General features: G+C 36.0%; 3 protein-coding genes across 6 annotated transcripts; 2 read left to right on the top strand and 1 right to left on the bottom strand.

The window, feature by feature from the left end:
- Positions 1–2,421, top strand: LOC130943890 (SWI/SNF complex subunit SWI3B). The gene is made up of 5 exons (XM_057871970.1): positions 1–694; positions 791–1,204; positions 1,410–1,542; positions 1,823–1,953; positions 2,032–2,421. Exons 1-5 carry the CDS (start codon positions 83–85, stop codon positions 2,215–2,217), a joined length of 1,476 nt encoding a protein of 491 aa, XP_057727953.1. The 5' UTR covers positions 1–82; the 3' UTR covers positions 2,218–2,421.
- Positions 2,422–2,804: 383 nt separating this feature from the next.
- Positions 2,805–4,624, bottom strand: LOC130945312 (psbP domain-containing protein 3, chloroplastic-like). 2 transcript variants are annotated; one of them, XM_057874043.1, is made up of 9 exons: positions 4,431–4,624; positions 4,222–4,346; positions 4,082–4,153; positions 3,921–4,001; positions 3,765–3,847; positions 3,596–3,671; positions 3,265–3,422; positions 3,134–3,178; positions 2,805–3,017 (listed from the first exon to the last, which is right to left on the bottom strand). In XM_057874043.1, exons 1-9 carry the CDS (start codon positions 4,547–4,549, stop codon positions 2,991–2,993), a joined length of 786 nt encoding a protein of 261 aa, XP_057730026.1. In that variant the 5' UTR covers positions 4,550–4,624; the 3' UTR covers positions 2,805–2,990. The 2 variants fall into 2 exon arrangements, with proteins under 2 accessions (XP_057730026.1, XP_057730027.1); XM_057874044.1 differs by having other exon boundaries at positions 3,265–3,383.
- A 14,166-nt stretch (positions 4,625–18,790) lies between these two features.
- On the top strand, positions 18,791–22,313 carry LOC130945121 (AT-hook motif nuclear-localized protein 10). Of its 3 annotated transcripts, none has more exons than XM_057873806.1 (6): positions 18,791–18,875; positions 19,607–20,292; positions 20,952–21,004; positions 21,099–21,230; positions 21,456–21,614; positions 21,703–22,313. In XM_057873806.1, exons 2-6 carry the CDS (start codon positions 19,758–19,760, stop codon positions 21,952–21,954), a joined length of 1,131 nt encoding a protein of 376 aa, XP_057729789.1. In that variant the 5' UTR covers positions 18,791–18,875; positions 19,607–19,757; the 3' UTR covers positions 21,955–22,313. The 3 variants fall into 3 exon arrangements, with proteins under 3 accessions (XP_057729789.1, XP_057729790.1, XP_057729788.1); XM_057873807.1 differs by having other exon boundaries at positions 18,808–18,875; positions 19,691–20,292; XM_057873805.1 differs by lacking the exon at positions 18,791–18,875 and having other exon boundaries at positions 18,935–20,292.
- The last annotated feature ends 1,172 nt before the right edge of the window (positions 22,314–23,485 follow it).

The raw sequence follows: 23,485 nt of genomic DNA, 5'->3' as shown, positions 1-23,485 counted from the left end.
TTACGCAACAACAGCTAATTAGTCTCTCTTGCTGCAACAGAAGAAAGAACTCAAAGAAGGCCCAACCGCTAATTAAAATCCGATGGCCACCAACTCTCCCGCCACAGCTCCGCCTCCACCCAAACCGGGTGACCCTCCTTCTTCCTCCACCGAAACCACACCGCCCCCTCCCAAGCAACCACCACAGCCCTCACCTTCTCCGGCGAAGCCCGAAGCCCCATTGTCCGACTCAAAACCCTCCACAGAAGCCACCGTCGTGCTGGTCCCCAGCCACTCCAGATGGTTCTCCTTACATTCCATTCACCAATGCGAGGTCCGCCACCTCCCCGAGTTCTTCGACTCCCCCTCTTCCTCCTCCAAGAACCCTAGGGTTTACAAGTACTACAGGAACTCCATAGTCAAGTACTTCCGTTACAACCCTTCCCGAAAAATCACCTTCACCGACGTCAGAAAAACCCTCGTCGGTGACGTCGGTTCCATCCGCAGAGTCTTCGATTTCCTCGAAGCATGGGGATTGATCAATTACCTTCCGTCTTCGTCCATGAACAAGCCCTTGAAGTGGGACGACAAAGAGTCCAAATCCGAATCTGGATCCAACACTGCCGAACCCCCACAACCTGTTCGAGAAAACACCAAGAGAATCTGCAGCGGATGCAAAGCCGTTTGCACCATTGCTTGCTTTGCTTGTGATAAGGTAACTTCTTTGCCTCTTTCCTTTGCAATGAAGATGGATTAATGGGAATATAAAGATTGAAACTTTTGAATTTCCTTTGCTTTTTGGTTGGTGTAGTATGATTTGACTCTGTGTGCGAGATGCTATGTTCGTGGGAATTATAGAGTGGGTGTGAGTTCTTCGGATTTTAGGCGAGTTGAGATAAGCGAAGAGACTAAGACGGATTGGAGTGAGAAGGAGACTCTGAATCTTCTGGAAGCCGTTACACATTATGGTGATGACTGGAAGAGAGTTTCCCAGCATGTTGGTGGCAGGACAGAGAAGGACTGCGTTGCTCATTTCATCAAGCTTCCTTTTGGGGACCAGTTCCTGCGTTATCGAGATGGTGGTGCGACTGACGACACTGCAAATCAGCTGAGGCAGAATGCTGCTGTAGCCGAATTCGATTCAGAAGCTGGTGGTGCAGCCGAGCATAGTAAAAGAATGCGACTCACCCCTCTTGCCGATGCAAGCAACCCTATTATGGCTCAGGTGATTTCTTGGTTGGAGTCGTGCTGCTTTTTCTTTTGTTGATTTCAATTTATATAGAGGAGTATTTGTTAAACTCTTGACGGGGATTGTGACTGCTGGACTGTTTAAGAATGATCTGCCAGTATTGAATTGCCTATGTGCTTCACAAAATAATTTCTGTAGAAGCTCTATTTAACTGTTTAACGTATCTTATTCAAATTTGCAGGCTGCTTTTCTGTCAGCTCTGGCTGGATCAGAGGTTGCATATTCTGCTGCACAAGCTGCAGTGGCAACTCTCTCGGAGGCTTACAAAACAACTAAAAATCATCGATCATTCCCAAGAAACACATCACTTCAAGGTGAGAATGATGAATATCTTTGGCTTAAGATTACGAGCTTTTGAATCAATTAATGGATGGATCAATCTTCATCATGTACTTATTGGACTAGTTTCTGAAACGTGTTTTCTAAATTATGTGAATCTATACATTGTGCTACAATTTTTTCCGTTTGTTTTTCTTCCTCCCCTCTTCTTCTCGAGCTGATATAGTATGTTCATGTGATTCTCAACAGAAAGTGAAGAATTTAAGTTATTAACTCATTTTTCTCAGTATAATGATGGCTTTGTTTCTGATGCAGAAGCTGGTATTGCATCTAATGGTGGTACCTCTTCAGATTCATCACAAGCATCTCGATTTCATGCAAATATACTGCTCGAAAAAGAAGAGTTAGATGTGGAAAAGGCAATTTCTGAGATTATTGAAGTTCAGGTCTGTAATTTGTTGAGTTTTGCCATAATGCTCTATGCAGCTAAGCCTTTGCTGAATAATGGATATTCTGTTGTACAGATGAAAAATATCCAAGACAAGCTTCTTCGTTTTGAGAATTCAGACTTGATGATAGAGAAAGAATGCCAGCAGTTGGAGCAAATGAAGAACTTGCTTTTCCTTGATCAGCTTTCTCTTTTATTTCAAAAGCAATCTGCTTCAAAATCTGGAGAACGCACAGAAAGCAATGGTGTAAAGACAAATTGATGATTATCAAGTTCTTAGGTTTAGCAAGTCTAAATATCAATTCTGCGTCACAGTAGTCAGCATTGTATATGTACGATATTATGATGTAACGGAATCTTGTTGCTAACTATTATTTGTGAACGTTCCTCTAATTTTTAGAGGGACAGAAAAAATTATAGTGGAAGTTTGTATCACACGTGTGGGGTGTGATCTTTTTATTTTTTATCTTAATTTTCTTACGTGGGGTGATATTACATATTTCAACAAGATAAGTCCATAAGTTGTAAGACTGGACCAAAAACGAAGCTATAACTGTGAACCATACAAAACAAAGAATTTGAATCTACAAATAACTTGTTAATGGATTGAATTGAGAGATTTTTTCTAATACTCCTGACTGCTTAATTTAATATATAACTTAAAACCTTGTATATTGGAATTCAGAACCGGAAATCGCATATTAGATGCGACTTAAAAAACTTTGGTATGATAATAAAAGTGAAGATAAATCGATGACTGGTGCATCAAGATTAGCTACATTAACCGTCGAATTTCTGCTTGAGAGTAAGCATGCTGCTTGATTAACAATATTGGAGGAAATGTTGTGGTAAGTATCATACCAGTGTGGTATAGGATGCCATTTCTAGCTTAGAAATAATGTCAATGTTACTATATCACGGGGGAAAAAAAGGAATAATATTAACATCGAGGGATCTTATAAGAGTATATCTAGGTAGACACATCCGTCCACATGGAACATAAGATAGATAATATCTCCCTCATGAACTCTTTGTTCATATGAACCTAAATGATGCAACAGCCTGCAGAAAGCAAGTGGAAGTTTAGGTGAAATTGAGTTAATTTGAAAGCACCAAGCTAGATGCTCAAACTGAACTATGTATGTTTTAACCGAAAGAATAGAACAACGGAAGTTGACCTTTTTCACTTTGGAAGCATACTTGTCAGTTTCCTCTTCTACAAACTGCATGCAGAAGTATGATAGAGTCAGAAATCAGCACATGATGAAAGTAACAATGTATCTCACTATGTGGCCATCAAAATTCAAACCTGTCCTGTCACCGTGTAGAGTCTGTTATACCAACCATTTGATGCCATTCCAATAGCAGAATATAAGGTTCTGCGACTCTCACCCGGATTTTGCAGTGAATACTCTATGTAATAAAACCCTGAAGCCATTTGAGTTGAGTTAGGCTTCATTGCTGAAGCTTCAATATTCACAACTAGGTAAAGTTATTCTCTCACATTAGCACATATCATATCATAGAACAATGTGAAATGGAGCTAGAAGAAATGTAAATTGATGCTTCATAACACAATCTTGACAAAAACTCATATATATCATAATGAAATAGCTGGAATTAAGAGTAGAAGTAAGCACCCTTGGATGATTTACAATCTATGAGTTTGGCAGCCACACCCGGTGGTCTTTGCCAACTTCTGTCCAATCCACCAATCTGTTCAATTCATATTCACAGTGAGAAATTTAGCATTACATGGAACAAAGAAGAAATAAAGAATTAAAGAAAATAAACAAAAAAAAATCAGACCAGAGTCTCGGCAAATTCTTCCACTTTACCAAACGATTCCATCTTAGTAAAATCCGGACCCACCCCTGTGATGGCAACGCTCACTGAAACATATTGGTACCAACAATTACTCTTAAGAAGCAGTTCAATGATATGATGATGTGGCAGAATGAATACCATTGGAATTGGAAGCCTCTTGCGGGTAGAAAGCGGTAATCGATTTAAACCCATCGGGCTCTCCTATTCCTACTTGCCAATCTAATAAACACACATAGAATGATTTATTATAAGCACCTGAAAATGAAGAAGTGCTAAACTTGGAATTGAATTGAATTCACCTGGGGGTATAGCTATCTTGAACTTGTTGACATCATCAGTGTAAATACGAACATCCTCCTCAGTAGACACATCTAAGACAAGTTCGTAGTATCATTTGCCAAAAACAGTAGCACAAATTAAGAAACAGAACTCATCGTACCATTGAGTGCTGATGCATTTGGAACAAGTGCTGCGGGTGCTAATAATGCAGCTGCGGCTGCCGTGTGAACAAGTAGCTGTCTTCTATGAACACCATGTGATGATCCTTCCTCTCCGGTAGAAGAACTAAGAGAATAGAATAAAGAAATAATATAATGAAGTTAGCACGTTGCTTATGGTGAAACATAGACGTGAGAAATGGATTCTTACAGTGAAGATGGGTTGTGGTGTTGTTGGTGAAGTGTTGTTATGGGTGCGGCGAAGGGTGTGGTGGAGTGGCATGGCGTAGGTCGCATTTGAAGACAAGAGAACCACGAAACGGAAGCCATTCCTTTCAGATCACCTTCTCTCTTTCTCTCCTCCTACTTTTCTTATTTTTATATTTTATTATTTTTATATTTTTTACTGATCTTTGTAACATAAAAATCATAAAATCATGGATTTTTAATAAATAAATAAATTATTTAATTTACTAATATATTCTCTCATATTACCTATCTCTTTTACTGTGACAAGATAAAATACACGTATCTGTCTCTTAATTTTCATACATACTTACATTTAAAATATTTTTTGTATTTATTTTTTTTTGTGATAACAATGAAATATGTTATTTTTTTTTATAACATATATGTAACCAGATATGTATATTTTTATTACTTATCTCATTGATAATGATAATAAAATACATGTAATATTCTTTTATAACGTATTTCAAGGTAGTGATAATAAAAAATTATATTATCATATGTGTGTTTAAATTAACGTTTATAAATGAATATTGATATGAATGTTAGTATAAATATATTTTTGTAAAATTAGTTTTGATCAAAAATGGATTAATATCAACGTGATTTGTATTTGAATTTTTTTTATTTTTATGACTGTGATTATTGTAGAAAGAATTTTTTGGATGACAATGATCAAAATTACATTTGGGGATAAAATTAATATAAAGGTCCTATTTTTTACACTTTTTATCATTTTTTATTTTTATATTTAAATTTAAATTTAATATCTCAAGATATACAAATAATTTATAAATTATAAAGTTAAATTCTAAAATACTTGAATACTTTTTCTATACTATTAAACTATAAATACTCCTAATATTTATAACAAAAAGGAAAAAAAAAAAGTTATTCATGATTTTTACTCGTTGGATGTTGCAAGTTTGAGTAAGTTGTAACAGGGAAAGGTCAAATTTAGAAAGTTAAAAGGGTTTTGCTTTGACGATGAAAAAAGTTGGTTCTACATGTGATGAAAGCGATGTCACATTCTGTGATTTGGCCATGTGTGTGGAATACAGTAGTGGGATAGAGTAGAAATCTGCCATGACAGAGGCATCATTGTTGATGTTGTGTAATTGTAGCGGTTAGTTAATGATTAAATCGAAGTCGCTGATCGTTATTACTGAAGCGGCCATTTTTTTGGCATATTTGGCTAGTTACATGGTAGTTTTGGTTTTTTTTTTGACACAGTAAGTCAACATCTACAATTGATAACGTCTGAAATTAATATTTTTATCTAAATTATAATCCAAAATCACATGAAAAAGAATCAAATCCAAAATCAATATGGAGTAAGTTGAAATATGAGACTATTAGTTGAAATAATTATTTTCGAGAGATCAAACTGATTCGAAACGTTGGTGAAAAATCAAAAAAGAAGTAGAGGTAAAAAAAAAAACACGTGTAAGCATTAATCAAAAGTTATTTGACATAGACTCGATTTAGATACTTTGATAAATCGAACAAATACTTGAATGAAGAATCGAACTAATTTTCAAAAGGAAAATTGAGCAGTTACGCAAGTAGGGCAGTCGAATGCTTTCTCTGAGTGAAGAACTTATTGATAACATTCGTGGGCAAAAGAGCGAAAACAGTTACCTAAGAATTTGCATACAAGGCAGCGTCGTGTAATTAATGGTCGGTTATAGAAGTGGGTTATAAATATTAGTAAGTTTTAGGAAATATGGGTTGGAACTTCTTTTCAGAAATACACTCAAGCACACTCATATTCTAGCGAATTCCTGAGTCTGCATTCGAGTTCAATTTCTGTAGGGTTCCTTCCACTGTCTTTACCTTTTATTTACAATTCTTGCTAAAACTTTATCTTTCAAGTGAATTTATCTTTCAAGCATTGTTTAATTTTCATGTTCAATTTACATTTCAGTACCTTTAATTTCCATGCCTAAAGTTCTTTGATCCAATCGAAGGCATCTTTATTACTTTCTTTAAATTTCAATGCAAACCTTTTTCAATTTCAGTCAATTTTACTTTTCGAATCTTTTATTTTACACTTCTTTTACCCTTTTGCACTTTTTGAACTTATTTTCTGTCTTAATACTCGTCTAATTCGAGAACCTTTGATGCACTTATAGAAATCTGGTACCTGCAAAAGAGGAGTTAGTTTTGCTCATAATCCATTAGAATGCAACCACCATCGATTTGCATTAAAGGAAGATTAAAATCATCAAGGGTTCATAAACATAAAAGAGGGCAAATAAGAAATTGACAACTAAAACTAGAAGAGTAAAGATGTAACAACAAGAAATTAAAAGGAAAAACTAAATCAAACCAAGAATTAAAAGTTGGATCTAACAAAATTTAACCTAAACTACCCTAAATTCTAGAGAGAAGGGAGAGCTTCTCTCTCTAGAATTCTAACCTACAACAAGATGAAAACTATACTATCACTTCTCCTCCCCATTCCCGTGCAATTCTTGGGATCAAAAACATCAGAAATGAGTTGGATTTGGGCCTCCTTGAGCTCAGAAATCGCCCCCAGCGTTTTGCCTTTAGTGAAGTCACGTGCAACTTGTCACGCGTATGCATGGGTCACGCGTACGCGTCGCTGCCAATTTTCTTTGTCATGCGTGCGCGTGGGGTGACACGTGTGCGTCGCTGGCAAATCTCCATCTCACGTGTACGCGTGGGTGACGTGTGTGCATGGCCTTCACTTCAGCAAATCCTCATTTTTTCATGAATTCTCCATTTTTTTAATGATTTTTCTTCATTCCTTCAACCCAATCTTTGCCTTCTAATCCTGAAATCACTTGACAAACATATCAAGGCATCAAATGGAATTAAAGTGAATTAAAATTAGCGATTTAAAGGCCTAAAAAACATATTTTTACTCTTAAGCACAAATTAGGAGCAATTCACAAAACCATGCTATTTCATTGAATAAATATGAGAAAAGTTGATAAAATCCCCTAAATTCAACACAAGATATACCACAAAATTGGGGTTTTTCAAACCTCCCGACACTTAAACCAAGCATGTCCTCATGCTAAACCATGATAGACAAGAAAAGGGGTATGAACATTTATTCAATACAAATAAACTAAATGCACCTATTTATATGAATGCAACTAAATGCAAAATGATTCTACCTACTTGGTTAATAGTAAATCAATTCTCCAAGAACGCATATGAACAAGTAGGGCTAAGGTCATATGATGATTCATGAATTCTACCAATTCAAATATAAAAATTGAAGTTCAAATAGACTTGCAAGAAGAAAGCTCATGAAAGCAGGGAATATGGAATTGAGCATCGAACCCTCACCGGAAGTGTATCCGCTCTAGTCGCTCAAGTGTATAGGGTTGATTCACTCAATTCTCCTCGAGTCATGCTTTCCAAGATTTGTTTTTCAGCTAACAATCAACAATTATTCAATGCATGCATACATTTATCATGAGGACTTATCTTCAGGTTGTAATGGGGCTAGGGTAAAGGGTAAGGATGCATATGGCCAAGTGAGCTTGAAATTTGAATCCTTGATTAACCTAAGCTCTTACCAAACACATATAACAACCTATACAGTTCTAATACACTACCTAGCTACCCATGATTCCCACTATTTCACATACTCATGCATTCTCTTTAATTCACATTTTATATGCATTGTTATTGTTACTTTACCTTGGGACATTTTTGTCTCCTTTTTATTGCAATTTTTTTCCTTCTATATATATATATATATTTTCTTTTTCTATTTTTTTCTTTTTATTTTTCTTTTGATATATATTTTTATTTATTTTTTATTTTTTTCAATAAAGTAGACACAAGAGTATCAATGCATATGGTTTAAACATAATTAATATATGAATATGTACCCAATTCCCAATATTTTCAATAAAAATACAAAGTATACTTTTACCTCAACCAATGTCCCAAGTTTTTCACACCCAAATAATACACACCCTCACTAGCCTAAGCTAATCAAAGATCCAATTAAAGGGTATTTATTGTTTTTCACTTAAGGGTAATGATGTGCTACATTAAAGAACAAAAAGGATGAAATAGGCTCAAGATTGACTAACAATGGTTGATGAAAGGTAGGCTATTTGGGTAAGTGAGCTAAATAAAATGATGGCATCAATCAGATAAACGCATGTATACATAGAATAATGGACATAAAGAATCAAACAAATCAAGGATTACAATCATAGAGAGAGAATAATACACACAAGAATGGAAATAGTGGTTATAAGATGTAACCACGCAATTGGGCTCAAAACTCACATGCTTGTGTTCTTAGCTTAAAAACCATGTTCCAAAATAAATTCTTCAAACAAGGTCAACAATTTTTTTTTGAAATTGGTAAGGTGCCCTAAAAATAGTTTTCTTGGAAAAGAAATCATCACTCTAACCAAGTAATCCTAACATAAAAAGAAGTAGTAAAATATGTACAAATTCTAACTATCATGCACCCTATCATGCAATGCAACAACTAACTAACAAAGAATATTAAGAATTGGTGTTGAAAAGGGAAGTGGTTACCCACGGAGGTCGGTCGGATGATCTCCCCGAACTTGAAGATTGTGCAAAGGCACTTGCTTATTGCCCCATTTAGAAGCTTTTTCATTCCTTCTTGGTGGCTAGCCTAAAAGGAGAGAAAAAGAAAGACAATTAAGCCCAAAACAAAGATATCAAAGCAAATAAAATATAGACAGGGGCTAATGCCAAATAAGAGTATGGTTCTCAACTACATGATAGCTACAACATGTGAGTGAGAAAGCACTGTAAGCTAAGGCATATCAACTAATACTTGATACAAGAGTAAAGTCAAAGTATGAAGAGCACTCAGAAGCATCAAGTTCAACAATAATTGACATAAACAAGATTAGTGATAAGCATGTGGGCATTTGTTCCTATCATAACTCAATGATAGTGAGGCATAGAAACAAAAAATAATGAGTTAGGAAGGACTAAAGCACTAATCTTGTGTGTGGAACAAATATTACAATTAATGCTAAACAAGTCACAAAGCACCAAAATAAAGCAAGAAATTCTCAACAATTGAGTAGGTGAATTCAATACCAATATTAAAATAAGAAACTTAGAAAAGAAAATAAGAACAAGCTACAAAAATAAAAGTAAAATGCAATGAATGAAAATAAGCAAATGCAACAGAAAAAAATGAAAAATGAGAAGTGAAAATTTGAAGAGAGAGAGAAGAAGAAAGGAACAAAGAAAGAAGAGAGAAGAAAGAAAGGTATAAAGAAAGAAGAAGGAAAGAAGAAGGAAGAGGAAAGAAGAAGAAAAAAGAAGAAAGGAAAAGAGGGAGGAAAGAAATAGGGCGCGAGGCGACACGCGCGCTTCGGTGACTCGTGCATGCGAAGAGCAGGAAGGCGAAGCGACGCGTAAGCGTCATCCACGTGTACGCGTGGGACGCAGAAAGTATAGGTGACGCGTAAGCGTCACTCACACGTACGCGTGGGGCCAAATTGTTCTATTCGCACAAAACTAGCACTAATCCAGCGCAACTCTCTGCTTTTTGTACCAGGTGTCCCAAAATGCCACACGACGCGTGCGCGTAGGTCACAACTACGCGTGGTGCATCATATTTTTTTTTATAGAGAGCCATAAAGCAGAAACAGGGCACTCTCCTAACCTATATACATTCAAAAGCAATCAAAATTCAAATTTAACAACAAGTCTTTTGGTTTTTGAAAAATTTTCAAATACAAAACAAACAAAACTTACACTTCAAGCAAAATACAATTTAACCACAACTATTCTACAACTTAAAGCATAAATCTTAATCAAACAAACTAGCAACCAAAACACTAAAACAAGAATATGCAAAGCAGAAAACTATCTAAGAATGGCAACTCAATTCATTCATTGATTATATATACAGGAGAATGGAAAGAGTTTACCATGGTGGGGTGTCTCCCACCTAACACTTTTATTTATTGTCATTAAGTTGGACAATTGGGAGGCTCCTTGTCAAGGTGGCTTGTGCTTGAATTCATCTTGGAACTCCCACCAATGCTTGGTCTTCCATTGTGCTCCAAGATTTCCAATGAGTTGAACCAAGCCTTGATGGAGTCCTTCACAAGCTTGGAGCTCCCAGAATTGATCTTCATAGTGTAATCCGAGATCCCGAACCTTGTTTACACACTCGTCTTTAAGTTGATCATCACGATTCCATCACGATTGCCCAATTCCTTGATTTAATTACTCATGGGAAGAGATGAAGTGTGGTCACTGATTATACCACATGTATTTCCAAATCAAAGTGTTGGGAGGATTACATGTCACTATATCCGCCCAGACCCCAATTTGGTCCAACATGAGAAAGCATTTCTAGCATGATCTCCTCATCCCTTTTCCAAGGCTCAAAGGAGATCCAATTATGGAGAATTTCTTTTCCAAGACAACTAACCAATTGAATTAAGATCGAAAGCTTTCTAGTAAGATCAAGAGAAAAGAAAGAAGAAGAAGAATGAAAACTATAATTGATCCATCAAATTACAACAAAGCTCCCTAACCCAATGAAAGGGGTTTAGTTGTTCATAGCTCTAGAAATAAAAAATGGCAGAAAAGAAGAATCCATGCTAAAAGTACAGAAAAGTAAATCTATAAAGAGTAGTTCACAAAAGTGCCCACTTTTCTATAGTTCAAAACTACTCCTATATATACTACTCCTATATATACTACTCCTCTTGATCTTCTAGTAAGTTCTTCAAGTCTTGGATGTGGGCTCTGGATCTTGAGTTGAAGCAGTTCTCATCTTTAGTGGGCCCAACTTGCAGAAAAATATGAAATAGGCTTTGGGTATTTAGTAAGATTTAACGTTGAGTGCCATTGTGGGTTCGAGAACGTTAGTGGCATTCACTTTTTCCACTAACGTTCCACTCTCATACATCCACGTTAAATCCAACGTTAGTGGTCTTAACGTGACCACTAACGTTACTTTCTCAAATTTTGGCCAACGTTATTGGGACTCACTTTTTCCAATAACGTTGGCTTATACTCCTTCGCGAATGTTAATGGGAATCACTTTTCTCATTAACGTTGCTGAGTGCCCTTTGTTCCTACGTTAGAGTTCATGTTAGTATAGCTAACGTGACTCTTAACGTGGGTGTGTTTCACCTTCGAGAGCGTTAATGACACTCACCTTTGTCACTAACGCTCCAAATGCCCAATTTCTCTACGTTAGAACTCACGTTAACTAAGTTAATGTGGCTCTTAACGTAGTAGTGATGCCATCTTCCAACGTTAGTGACAAAAGTGAGTGTCACTAACGTTGGCTCTTTGATCTCAACTCCACGTTAACTTTCACGTTAATGGTCTTAACGTGAAAGTTAACGTAGGCAATGCTAGTTGGTCCAACGTTAGTGACAAAAGTGAGTGTCACTAACGTTGGCTTTTGTTTTTATCTTCCACGTTAGAGTTCACGTTAACTAATTTAACGTGACTCTTAACGTGGATCATTATCAAGTTCTCCAACGTTAGTGGAGTTCACTTTTACCACTAACATTGGAGGAAAACGTTATTGGTGTTCACGTTTTCTCTTAACGTGGAGTTCTCTTTTGCTTCTACGTTAACTACCACGTTAACTTAGTTAACGTGGCAAGTAACGTGGCTATGGATGGCTTCGCAGGCGTTATTGGTGATTACTTTTCTCATTAACGTTGCAAGCTTTACCATTCCACGTTAGTGTTCACGTTAACTAGGTTAACATGAATACTAACGTGGTTCTTCCTTGCTTCCTTTGCCCTGAAATTAAGCAATTAAAGTGCATCAAAGCTCTAGCCAAAGTCATGAGATTATGCATCATCAATTTATCATGCAATTCTAGCAAAATTCACAATAGTTGCTTGAATCAAGGTGTTAGTGTATTTTCATCCAAAACTTGCCTTATTCACTAAGAAAATGCATGAAACTACCCTAAAACAGTAAAGAAAAGGTCAGTGAAACTAGCCTAGATGCCCTGGCATCACACGCATGCATGACGCGCACGCGTCGATGTGACAATATTGGTGATTGGCGCGAAGGCGTACATGACGCTGGAATGCAGAAGTGACATTCTACTATCCACGCGCACGTGCACAGGGCGCGCACACGTGAAGAGTGTTCATGGCGCAAATGTAGCATTCAATCAATGAATGTTACCAAAGGACGCATGCGCACGCATGGTACACGCAAGCATGGTTGAAGCTGAAGATCGTATCGACGCGCACGCATGCAGTACCCGCACGCGTTGATGGTGCAACAATGCAAGGGACGCGCATGCACATAGGACGCGCACGCGTCGGTGGATGAACATAGCATTCACTCTGAAAATGCTACATTCTCCTGAAGCAAGCTCCTAACCGCACCAACTGAGGATCCATTCTGATCTGTTTCATCAAAGGCCAAAAGCCCACTCCAAGTACTTGAAGGACCAAATTAGAAAGTGTATAAATAGAAGAAAATTTAATTTTATTAGGGACTTTTTGATCTCTTCAACATATCTTCTTCTTCACCTTTTCTTTTAGTTTTTTTAGAATTTTAGATTTGAGTTTTATTTTCTGGCTGTTCTTCATTTTCTGCAACTTTTTCTCTTCTGTGTTTTGGTACTAGAGCAATGATGAACTAAACCCCAATTTCATTAGAGGGAGGAGCTCTTTTGTAATTCCAATAAATCAATGAAATTCTTCTTCTTCTCAATTCAATTGTGTAGCTATTGGGTATATTCTACTTTGATTCTGAATTATTCACTCCAGAGGGGGATTTAACTCAATTGAATGTGGGTGTGACCTCGGAAGGGAAATAACCTTCATTAGAATTGAAGCTCTATCCTTCACTCCTCTCTTGATCAATACTATTTGGGAGGAATTGAGATCTTGAGAGTTAGTGTGGCTTATGGATGAGAGAAATGTACTCTAACTCTTCTCATGACAATTAGATCAAGAAATCGGCAAGATTGATTGTGATTAGAGAGATTGGATTGCCAAGGAATTGGGATCCAATTAATTTCAATCCGCCATAGATCTATTGATGAGCGGATAATTTATACGCTTTTTGGCATTGTTTTTACATAGTTTTTAATATGTTTTAGCTACTTTTTAATATGTTTTAGCTACTTTTTAGTATATTTTTATTAGTTTTATGCAAAAATCACATTTCTAGACTTTACTATGGTTTGTGTGTTTTTCTGTGATTTCAGGTATTTTCTGGCTGAAAATGAGGGACCTGAGCAAAAATTTGATTCAGAGGCTGAGAAAGGAATGAAGATGCTGTTGGATTCTGACCTCCCTGCACTCGAAGTAGATTTTTTGGAGTTACAGAAGCCTAATTGGCGCGCTCTCAATTGCGTTGAAAAGTAGACATCTTAGGCTTTCCAGAAATATATAATAGTTTATACTTTTCTCGAGATTTGATGGCCCAAACTGGCGTCCAAATGCCGGTCAGAGACCCTTTTCTGGCGTAAAACGCCAGAACTGGCACCAAAGCTGGAGTTAAACGCCCAAACTGGCATCAAAACTGGTGTTTAAACTCCAAGAAGAGCCTATGCACATGAAAGCTTCAATGCTCAGCCCAAACACACACCAAGTGGGCCCTGGAAGTGGATTTCTGCACTATCTACACTTAGTTACTCATTTTCTGTAAACCTAGTTTACTAGTTTAGTATAAATAGCACTTTTTACTATTGTATTCATATCTTTAGATCATTTTTGAGACTATCTTAGGATCACTTTTGATCTCTTGATCACGTTTTGGGGGATAGCCAGTTGGCCACGCCTGGACCTTCATCACTTATGTATTTTCAACGATGGAGTTTCTACACCTCATAGATTAAGGTGTGGAGCTCTATTGTTCCTCATGAATTAATGCAAAGTACTATTGTTTCTCTATTCAATTCACGCTTATTCTTATTCTAAGATATTCACTCGTACTTCAACCTGATGGATATGATGATCCGTGACACTCATCATCATCCTCCTTTATGAACGCGTGCTTGACAACCACCTCCGTTCTATCTGCGAGAGCTTGAGTGTGTATCTCTTGGCCTCCTGGTTCACGATGCATGGTTGCCTCTCCTGACAACAGAGCCTTCCATTCTGTGAGATCAGAGTCTTCGTGGTATAAGCTAGAATCAATTGGCAGCATTCTTGAGATCTGGAAAGTCTAAACCTTGTCTGTGGTATTCCGAGTAGGATCTGAGATGGGATGACTGTGACGCACTTCAAACTCATGACTATTGGGCGCAGTGACAATGTGCAAAAGGATCAATGGATCTTATTCTGACACGATCGAGAACCGACAGTTGATTAGCCATGCAGGAAACCGTAGCAGACATGTTTTCACTGAGAGGACGGATGGTAGCCATTGACAACGGTGATCCACCAACATACAGCTTGCCATGGAAAGGAGTACGCATGATTGGATGAGGACAATAGGAAAGCAGAGGTTCTGAGGCAACAAAGCATCTCCAAACGCTTATCTAAAATTTCCACCAAAGAATTGCATAAGTATCTCTATCCTATTTTATGTTTTATTTCTCTTTTAATTATCAAAACCTCATAACTATTTGAATCCGCCTGACTGAGATTTACAAGATGACCATAGCTTGCTTCAAGCCGACAATCTCTATGGGATCGACCCTTACTCACGTAAGGTATTACTTGGACGACCCAGTGCACTTGCTGGTCAGCTGCGCGGAGTTGTGAGAGAAGTGTGAACTCACGATTTCGTGTACCATCTATGCATATGATTGAGGAAGGAGTTGAGATCCAATTGATTCATGAAGGATTATAGTATCTCCAATCCCTGATGAATCATTTCCTTTGAATTTCCTTCATTTTGATTTCTCTACATTTGCTGCAATTTATTTTGTCTCGTTCTGTTTTGATTCTCAAAACCCAAATCCCTTTATTATTCAGGCAATTTAAGTTTTCTTGCTACTTAATATTTCTGAACTTTTAGTTCTTGCACTTTAAGATTCAGTCCTTTATTTTTCTTGCAATTTACAATTCAGTTCCTTTTAATTTCTTGCACTTTAAGTTTAAGCAATTTACCTTTCGTGCCATTTAAGTTTCAGCCAATTTACATTCTGCAAGTTACTATTCCTAGCACTTTAACATTCTGCCAATCAATTTCCACTCAATTCATCAATATTAGCTTAACTAAATTCATTACCTAACTAAAGTTGCTTAATCCAATCAATCCTCGTGGGATCAACCTCACTCTTGTGAGTTTACTACTTGATGCGACCCGGTATACTTGTCGGTAAGTTTGTGCGGAATCGTTTTTCCCCTATCACCCCTAAAGTTAATCACATTACATCTAGACATCTGTTGTCAGTAGCTTTCTTCCTCAATTACCACCACTTCATACTCTCTCCATATGTTTTTCTAAAGCTTTTTCAAAAATGGGTTTATATTGAAGGAGAAGTCCAGCTTTATGCCTTCGAGTCTGAACAATATTCTTTACTTTTTCTAAAAATATGATTGAGCACCTCCTTGTTTCACACTTTAGCTTTCTCGGTAAAATTATGGATATTGTGCATAAGATCCCCTTCTTGCACCAACTTTTCCTCAATAAGTTGTTATAATCCTCATAAAGAATCCAAGACGCAAGGAATCTAAATGGCCTTTCTCTTCTATCTTTATGCAGGGTGTTGAAATTAAGATGAATAGAAAGGTGGTCAGACTTCATTTTGGGCAAATGCTTCACCCCAACATTTGAAAAAGCATCGCTAAATTCTAAATTGCATAAGAACTAGTCCGGACTACGCTTTGTATGGCTAGCCTCCGATAGATTTCCTTCACTATCTTGAATATTTTTCTTCATAAGAACTTGGAATCTCGAAGCATTAGTACTTTTCTTTTTTCCTTCTCTACTGGATCAGTTTTAATGTTATTCCTTCTCTAATTTCTTTTAACAATCTTTCATGGTCCATGTGGGCTTTTTTTTCGATTTATCCTTGATTTGCTCCTGATTTATATCATGATTTGGTATTACTTGCCTTTCTTGTTGTGAAGCAATTAAGTTGGTTGATGTAGTTTCCTGATTTTCTGCTTCTTGATTTCTTTTCCTTTTCAAGATCTATTGATCGTTCCCTAGCTAGTCTTGCTGCTGCCTTCTGCCACCATGCCATCTTTGACAGTGGTTTCAACCACCTTCTTGTTACATACATCAATTCTAAAACCATATCTACCACAATTGAAGTAGATCTGGTGAAGACTTTCATAAACAATGTCAAAATTCTTTTCTAAGGCTGAAAAGGAGAGAATAATTTTGTTTCTTAAATCTATCTCCATGCATATTGTAGCAAATCTGCCTCTAGAGTGAATAGATGTTAACGTGTTAAACTTGCTGGTAAGTTTGGGATGCGGATCAAGACAGCAACCTTTTACACGTCAGGGGTGTTCAAGACTTGATTCAGTCTGAAACTCGTCCCGAACACGAGGCGTATTTTGCCGGGTTCAGGTTTGTCATTTTTACCCTGTGTAATTTTCGGGTCAAGTTCGGGTTACATTTCGAGTCACCCAATCCAATCCGAAATCATTTTTTATAATAAAAAATATATTTTAGATTGAAATTAATAATATCATATTATATTTTTATATTTTAATTAATATTTTTTATATTATATTATATTATTTTTGCTTTAAAATAATTTATTTTGATATAAATATGATATAACACTTGTTAAATTTAATTTTTAAAAATAAAGTTTTATTACTTTTGTATATAAAATTTACAAATTTATATATATTAATTTTGCATCAAGTCGATTCGATTTAACCCGATCTATTTTGGATTGGGTCAAAATAGACCCGACAACCTTTTAGGATCAAGTCCGGGTCTAATTAAACCCGATCTGACCCGACCTATGAACATCCCTACTACACGTCTATTTTCTATGAAAGAAATAAGAGTTTTGATTTCTTAACCAATAAATAGTGATCTACTATCATCCATGACTCTTCAAAAAGTGCACGAGCATAATTATTTTAGTTTGTGAATCTAATCAGAAGAAAGTTCATAGCTAGGTCCATGACTCTTATGGAGTCCCATTTTATCCATCGTTTTTAAACCTATTTATCAATAACTTGAAGATTGATAGTTTTTTCAAGGGACATCACAATCAAAAACAATTTTCATGGCCTATACTAATCATATTTTTCTAAGGATCCCACAGTGGTTGGCTTAAGAATGGAAGGAGCTTGACTTTCCATGATCAAATTCATAATCAATTCCTTAGGCATATAATCATCTGACACCATCTCCACGATCTCATTTGGATTAAGTTTAACGAACTCATTTTTCATCGTTATGTCTCGATAAGATCTTTTTGATATGTTATCTATGATGTATAGACATGGACACGAAACACGATACAACACAGAGACATGCATATATATATATATAATGTATTTTTTAGATAAACTGTAATGATATTTTGATATTTTATTGATATTAGAATATAAATTAATTTTTTTAATTATTTTTAATGTCTTATTTTAATTATATCAAGTATTTTAAATATTTTTATTTGAATAAATAATAATATATACTATATTTAAATTTATTTCAAAAATATATGTTAAGAATAAGACTGAACACACTGACACGTGATGATATTTAGGTGTATCTAAGTGTGTTTAATGAAAATTTTTTTATTTTTATTAAGACATGATTTAGACATAGCAGACATGCGTGTCGGACGAATGTCAGTGAGTGTCGTGTCCAAAATGTATCTGATGCGCGGACACGGCAATTCAGCAAAGTGTTCATAACATATTGATATCTCGACCATTAGGGATTGTTTGGGCGCCATTCTCAAAAAGATCTTTTTTAAATAATATTTCTTTAAAAGATCTACAAAAGTAAAAGCGGGTTTATGTTTAGATATTTCATGTAAAATTTTTTTTTTATATTTATCAATTATATTTAGATAAAACAAGATAAAAGTATTTTTTTGTTCATTTATCAAGTGAAGAATATTTTTTTTAAAAAATTTCTTAAAAAATATAAATCGTAACTTTTCAAAAAAATATTTTTTTATTTTTTTAATAGTTTTATTTAATTTGTTGAATATATTAAAAAATAAAAAAATTATTAAATTTTTTTTTTACCAATTTTATAGCGTTGAAAGTTCAAACAAATTCTAAATTGAGTATGAAATTTTTATATTACTAATAAATGGGTTGGGCGTAACAATAAGTAGAAGGGGCCCCGGAGTGAAAAAAGGATCCTACTTACTTAGGAATAAAATCGAAGAAAATTGAAGGAAATAAGTTACTTACGTGAAAGGGACGACCTTGGTTTCTTTTTTTTTTTTTTTTTTCCGTTCCCAATTCCTTCGTTATTCTCCTCCTATAAATCTCACACTCTGCAAATTCCTTTTTCATAGAGTTATTTGGTAAGTTAAAAGAAATTTATTATTTATTATTTATTGTTATTGTTATTATTATTTTCTCCTTTTTTTGTCGTTCTTCATTTTATTTCTCCTCCTTTCCATCTGTTCTTTTATTTTAATTTAACTCGATTCTGCCTGCCAATTAAGAAAACAAACAAAAAAACACCATTTTCGCAATATGAAAATTCCAAATTGATGCTCTAAAATTATATACTTTTTAATCAGCGGACTCACTTAATTTAATTAAAACCATCCTATTTTCCAAAAGAATTTTCTGTTTTCACAATTCTCGGAAGTAAAATATGTAACTTGACTATCATCAGTGTGCGGCCGATTTGGGGAGTTTTACTGCAACACTGCCCGATAATGTGAAATTAGGGCTACGGTTTTTCCCTCCCTTTCCTTCGGCGTTCTGATTTTGGGGGCAAAATCAAATTTTGTAAGAGCCGGTCCAAAATTTTTAATCCGGTGCGCGAATGCGAAATTTCAAAACCACCAAGAAAAAAAAAAGAAAAAAGAAGAAAAGAAGGGTTTTCAATTTGATAGGAGGGATTCGTTTGTTACTTTCGAAATTTGAATTTGAATAATTGAATGAGGTTTAGTTATGATGTGTCCGGAAGCAGAAAAAGGAAAGTTGATGATTGTGTGTGGCGGGGGGCAGAGGGGGTAAGGGAAGTGTTGTCAATTTGTCATAGTTATTATTATTGTACCCTAAATTGAATGTTCCTATTCAGATTAGGGTTTATATCTCTGTACGGCCAAAACCAGAAGCAGATGAGAACGTTAACATAAATCCTGTATTGTTGTGGAATCCACAGACACTGAGAAACAGCAAGCGAGAGAGAGAGAGAGAGTGTGTGTGTGAAAAACTGAAAAGTGAAAAGCATGTCGGGATCGGAGATGGGAAGAAGAGAAGGCTTCACCGTTGGGCTTCACAGCCATAACAGCATGCGTTTGGACTTTTCTGATGGCCCTGCTCTCTACAGCAACAGCAACAACAACCCTCTTGCGCCACCTTCTGCTTCTCCAACTTACCACCCTTCCACCGCAGTCACCGCTGCACCTATCAACATCAATGGCAGCGCGGTTGGCGGCATCGAATCGTTGGCGGCGCTGCCACAGGGCGGCCACATCGGGAGTAGCTCTGAGCCGAAGAAGAAGAGAGGGAGGCCAAGGAAATACGTACCGGATGGTGGCGGCGTAGGGTTAGGGTTGAATCCAGATTCTTCTGCTCCTGGTATGACCGTTAACCATAGCCAGAACCAGAATCCGAATCTGAATTCGAGCTTGAACCAGAATCAGTCCGGTGGCGGAGCTATGTCGCCGGCAATTGCTTCCGCCACACCTAATTCTAATTCCGGGAAGAAAAGGGGAAGGCCTCGTGGCTCTCTCAACAAGCATCCTCACTTAAAGGGTCTTGGTAATTGCTCTTCTTTTATAGTCTTTGCTTTCAAGCTTTGAAGTTTTTTAGTCTTTTTTTTTTTATTGCTAAGGTGTAGTTCTGATTTGTTGTTCTCGGTCTTTTCTTTCTTTTCTTTTTTTTTTTAAAGCTTTTCGTGGTGTGTAACAATTTTTAACATTATTTTTTTTGGCTTCGCTGTGGTTTGTATATAATATTGCTCTATTTTCTGACGGTATACGTTTTGATGGTGTTTGATCGTTTTAAAATATTGGTTAAGCACTTAAGCTACAACGTTGCTGTGGGTCACTCTGTAACTTTCTAATTGTAAATTGGAGAAGGTGAAGGTGGATAGATGCTTCTTGTATTGTAATAATCTATTTATCTGCAGGAACTCTTTGGGACCAATTCCATCCTGCTCTCGAGTTTGGATTCCCTAATTTTTTCTAAAATGACACTTTTGCCCGTGTATCATATGTTCTCTCTTTTTTGGTGTGATTTTTTCTGCCGATTTGTAAGCAATGTCCTATTTGCCTTGTATTCCTGTAACATGAGCAAACTTTAGCTATGTTCATCTGCAAATTAGCCTCATGTAAATGTGCATGGTTTTACAATATTTTCATTATGGAATTTAGCTATTGAGTTTCAGGGTAGTTTCTCACAGAAATTCTCACTTGCAGGATTGGCAAAACTTACTTTCACTCCGCATGTTCTTACTGTGAAATCTGGAGAGGTAATACTATCTTGGTTCTGATTCTAGTAATCTCCAAACGTTACTGCTTCATTCCCCTTGAGATAACATGGTTCTTTATATTTTTTTTTCCCAGGATCTGGGAGTAAAGGTTACGTCCATCTCCATGGATGGTCCAAGAAATATTTGTATCTTAACAGCAAATGGAACCATATCTAATGTAACACTTAGCCAACCTTCGATACCTGGAGGAACTGTGACCTATGAGGTTATTAAACATCTGAACATCTGAGCAACTTCTCACTATGCCCTTCTCATTTTGTCCTTTTCATTTGATTGAATTCATCTTCGTGCCAAAAATTCATTAGATCCATCGATATTTCTTTTAACTGCAAATGTCTTTGATCAATCTCTTGTAGACTGTTAAGAGTTTTACATGTATTATTGTTTTCCTTTATCAAAGCATTGTGAAAACTGGTATTTGGGTTTTCAGGGACGATTTGAGATCCTGGCACTCTGTGGTTCTTTTCTTCTTTCTGATAATGGTCAGTTCCAAAGAACTGGTTCTTTAAGTCTGACCTTGTCTGGGCCTGATGGTCGGGTTATGGGTGGTGCAATCGCAGGTGTTTGTGTAGCTGCTTCCCCAATTCAGGTACATTGGATTTCTTGATTTGTTCCTGTATAATGCAGAAATTTTAAAGCGGAAAAAAGCATATTAACGTGTTCTTAATGTTTTGCAGATAGTTTTCGCAAGCTTCCTTGTAGATGGTGGTTACAAGAAAATGAAGTCATCGAACCAGAACCAGAACCAGAACCAGATGGGGACCTTACCTTCCTCCCCTAATGTTCTCCCGGCTGGTCAAAGCAGCTCGCCATCGCATGGCACTCTTAGTGAATCTTCTGGTGGAGCCGGGAGCCCACTTAACCTGAGTACAGATGTTTGCAATAACAATAACACCCCACAAGGAATTTCCGGAATGCCCTGGAAATGAAACTGGTAGCTAGTTTGTGCATTGGATTTGGCATGGGGTGGTCAGGCTCCACGCACTTGTTATGTTCTTATCTGTCTGCTTGTTGCTTTAAGCATCCACGAGACAAACATGTAACATTAGCTTTTCTGTATTATTAGTGCAAGATTAAAAGAAAAAACATTGTGTAGGTTAGTTTTCTGTCTTTAGCCATTCTGAATATGGGTGATTTAAGTAGTTCAGGCTGAATGGGATGTGATTTAGGAGTATGTAGCATTAGATGGCAGTGACTGGTCATCTGTTTCTTGTAACTTTTACTTGATGCTGGAAACCACCTCCTTGCAACCCAGTTGTTTAATGGTAATAATTATATCTAGTTTAAACCATTTTTCCCTGGTCGATTTATTTTTGGGGTGTAAGAAACTGTTCGCTTTTTGGGAGTAGCTTTTATTAAATTACAATATTTGGGTAAGATTAAGTGGCATTAATCGTCGATATAGTTCACTAGTTTTGTTGAAATAATTATTGATTGTTTGACGTTTTCCTTGATGAAATTATCCAAATCTGTATCCTCGTTTTTTTTTAAATGGTAAACGGGGCCAAAGGCCCAAGAAACTAAAAAAGACTACATTATGGTGGGTCTTGGCAAGCACAAACTTCTAACTGGTTCGAGGCAGGACGGATTCAGAAATGTTATTATGAGGGGCCAATAACATATATAATATTAAAAATTATGTAAAAAAATTATATAATATAAGATTTATTACAAAAATATACCGATAGAAAATATATTTTAAAGTACAAAAAATATGTGTGTATTTTTTACTAACGAAGTGGTCGATTTTTTGTATCATAAAATTTATCGATAATAGAATTTGTGTCAAATTTTTCAGCAATTTTCTTTTCAATATAATTAAAAGACAATTAGTAAAAATTCATTTTTTATTTTATTTGCGAGTTATTTTTCACAATATTCATAGTTGAAAAAGATCTCTTAGATGTAGCAGTTGAAACAGAGAAAATTAATACCAAATGAATAAAAAAAGGCAGTCACAAGAAGAAAAGAAATTCACTTTATGATATTTGAAAATTTTTATTTAATTAAAAAATATTAATAATAATATCTTTTTCAGATTTTTTTAATATTGTTACTTAATTTTTAGATACTAGAAGTCATTAATATTTAAATTAAACTCAACTTTTATTTATACTAGACTAAATACTAAATAATTTTTTAAAAAATTAAATTATACATAATAACTTATTACTATTAATTTTTTTAAAAAAACTAGGGGGGCCACTCGCCCCCCTTGTGTCCGTCCCTGCTTCCAGGTGCTGAGAAAGAAAGGCAGGGCTTCTTCAAAGCATTGGAGTCCCATCGAAGCTTGCTGAGTAGGGTTGACAACGGGACGGGTAGGGGCGAATTTTTACTCTACTTGATCCCGTCTTACCCTATAATAACTCGCATAGAATCCGTCCCGCTTCTACTTGTGGGTATTCGTCCCACTCTTACCCGTCCTTATAATTATTAAAATTCAATAAATAAATTAAATTT

Source organism: Arachis stenosperma, chromosome 8 (assembly GCF_014773155.1).
Source record: "Arachis stenosperma cultivar V10309 chromosome 8, arast.V10309.gnm1.PFL2, whole genome shotgun sequence".
In the NCBI taxonomy this organism is placed as follows: Eukaryota; Viridiplantae; Streptophyta; class Magnoliopsida; order Fabales; family Fabaceae; genus Arachis; species Arachis stenosperma.
This window is presented reverse-complemented; position numbering and strand designations above follow the sequence as displayed.

Coding starts and splice junctions, on each gene's coding strand:
- LOC130943890 (XM_057871970.1), top strand. CDS start 83: ATGGCCACCAACTCTCCCGCCACAGCTCCGCCTCCACCCAAACCGGGT. Junction 695..790: donor CTTGCTTTGCTTGTGATAAG/GTAACTTCTTTG, acceptor TGGTTGGTGTAG/TATGATTTGACTCTGTGTGC. Junction 1,543..1,822: donor AAGAAACACATCACTTCAAG/GTGAGAATGATG, acceptor TTTCTGATGCAG/AAGCTGGTATTGCATCTAAT.
- LOC130945312 (XM_057874043.1), bottom strand. CDS start 4,549: ATGGCTTCCGTTTCGTGGTTCTCTTGTCTTCAAATGCGACCTACGCCA. Junction 4,154..4,221: donor AAATGCATCAGCACTCAATG/GTACGATGAGTT, acceptor AACTTGTCTTAG/ATGTGTCTACTGAGGAGGAT. Junction 3,672..3,764: donor AAGAATTTGCCGAGACTCTG/GTCTGATTTTTT, acceptor TGAATTGAACAG/ATTGGTGGATTGGACAGAAG.
- LOC130945121 (XM_057873806.1), top strand. CDS start 19,758: ATGTCGGGATCGGAGATGGGAAGAAGAGAAGGCTTCACCGTTGGGCTT. Junction 20,293..20,951: donor TCCTCACTTAAAGGGTCTTG/GTAATTGCTCTT, acceptor TCTCACTTGCAG/GATTGGCAAAACTTACTTTC. Junction 21,005..21,098: donor TTACTGTGAAATCTGGAGAG/GTAATACTATCT, acceptor TTTTTTTCCCAG/GATCTGGGAGTAAAGGTTAC.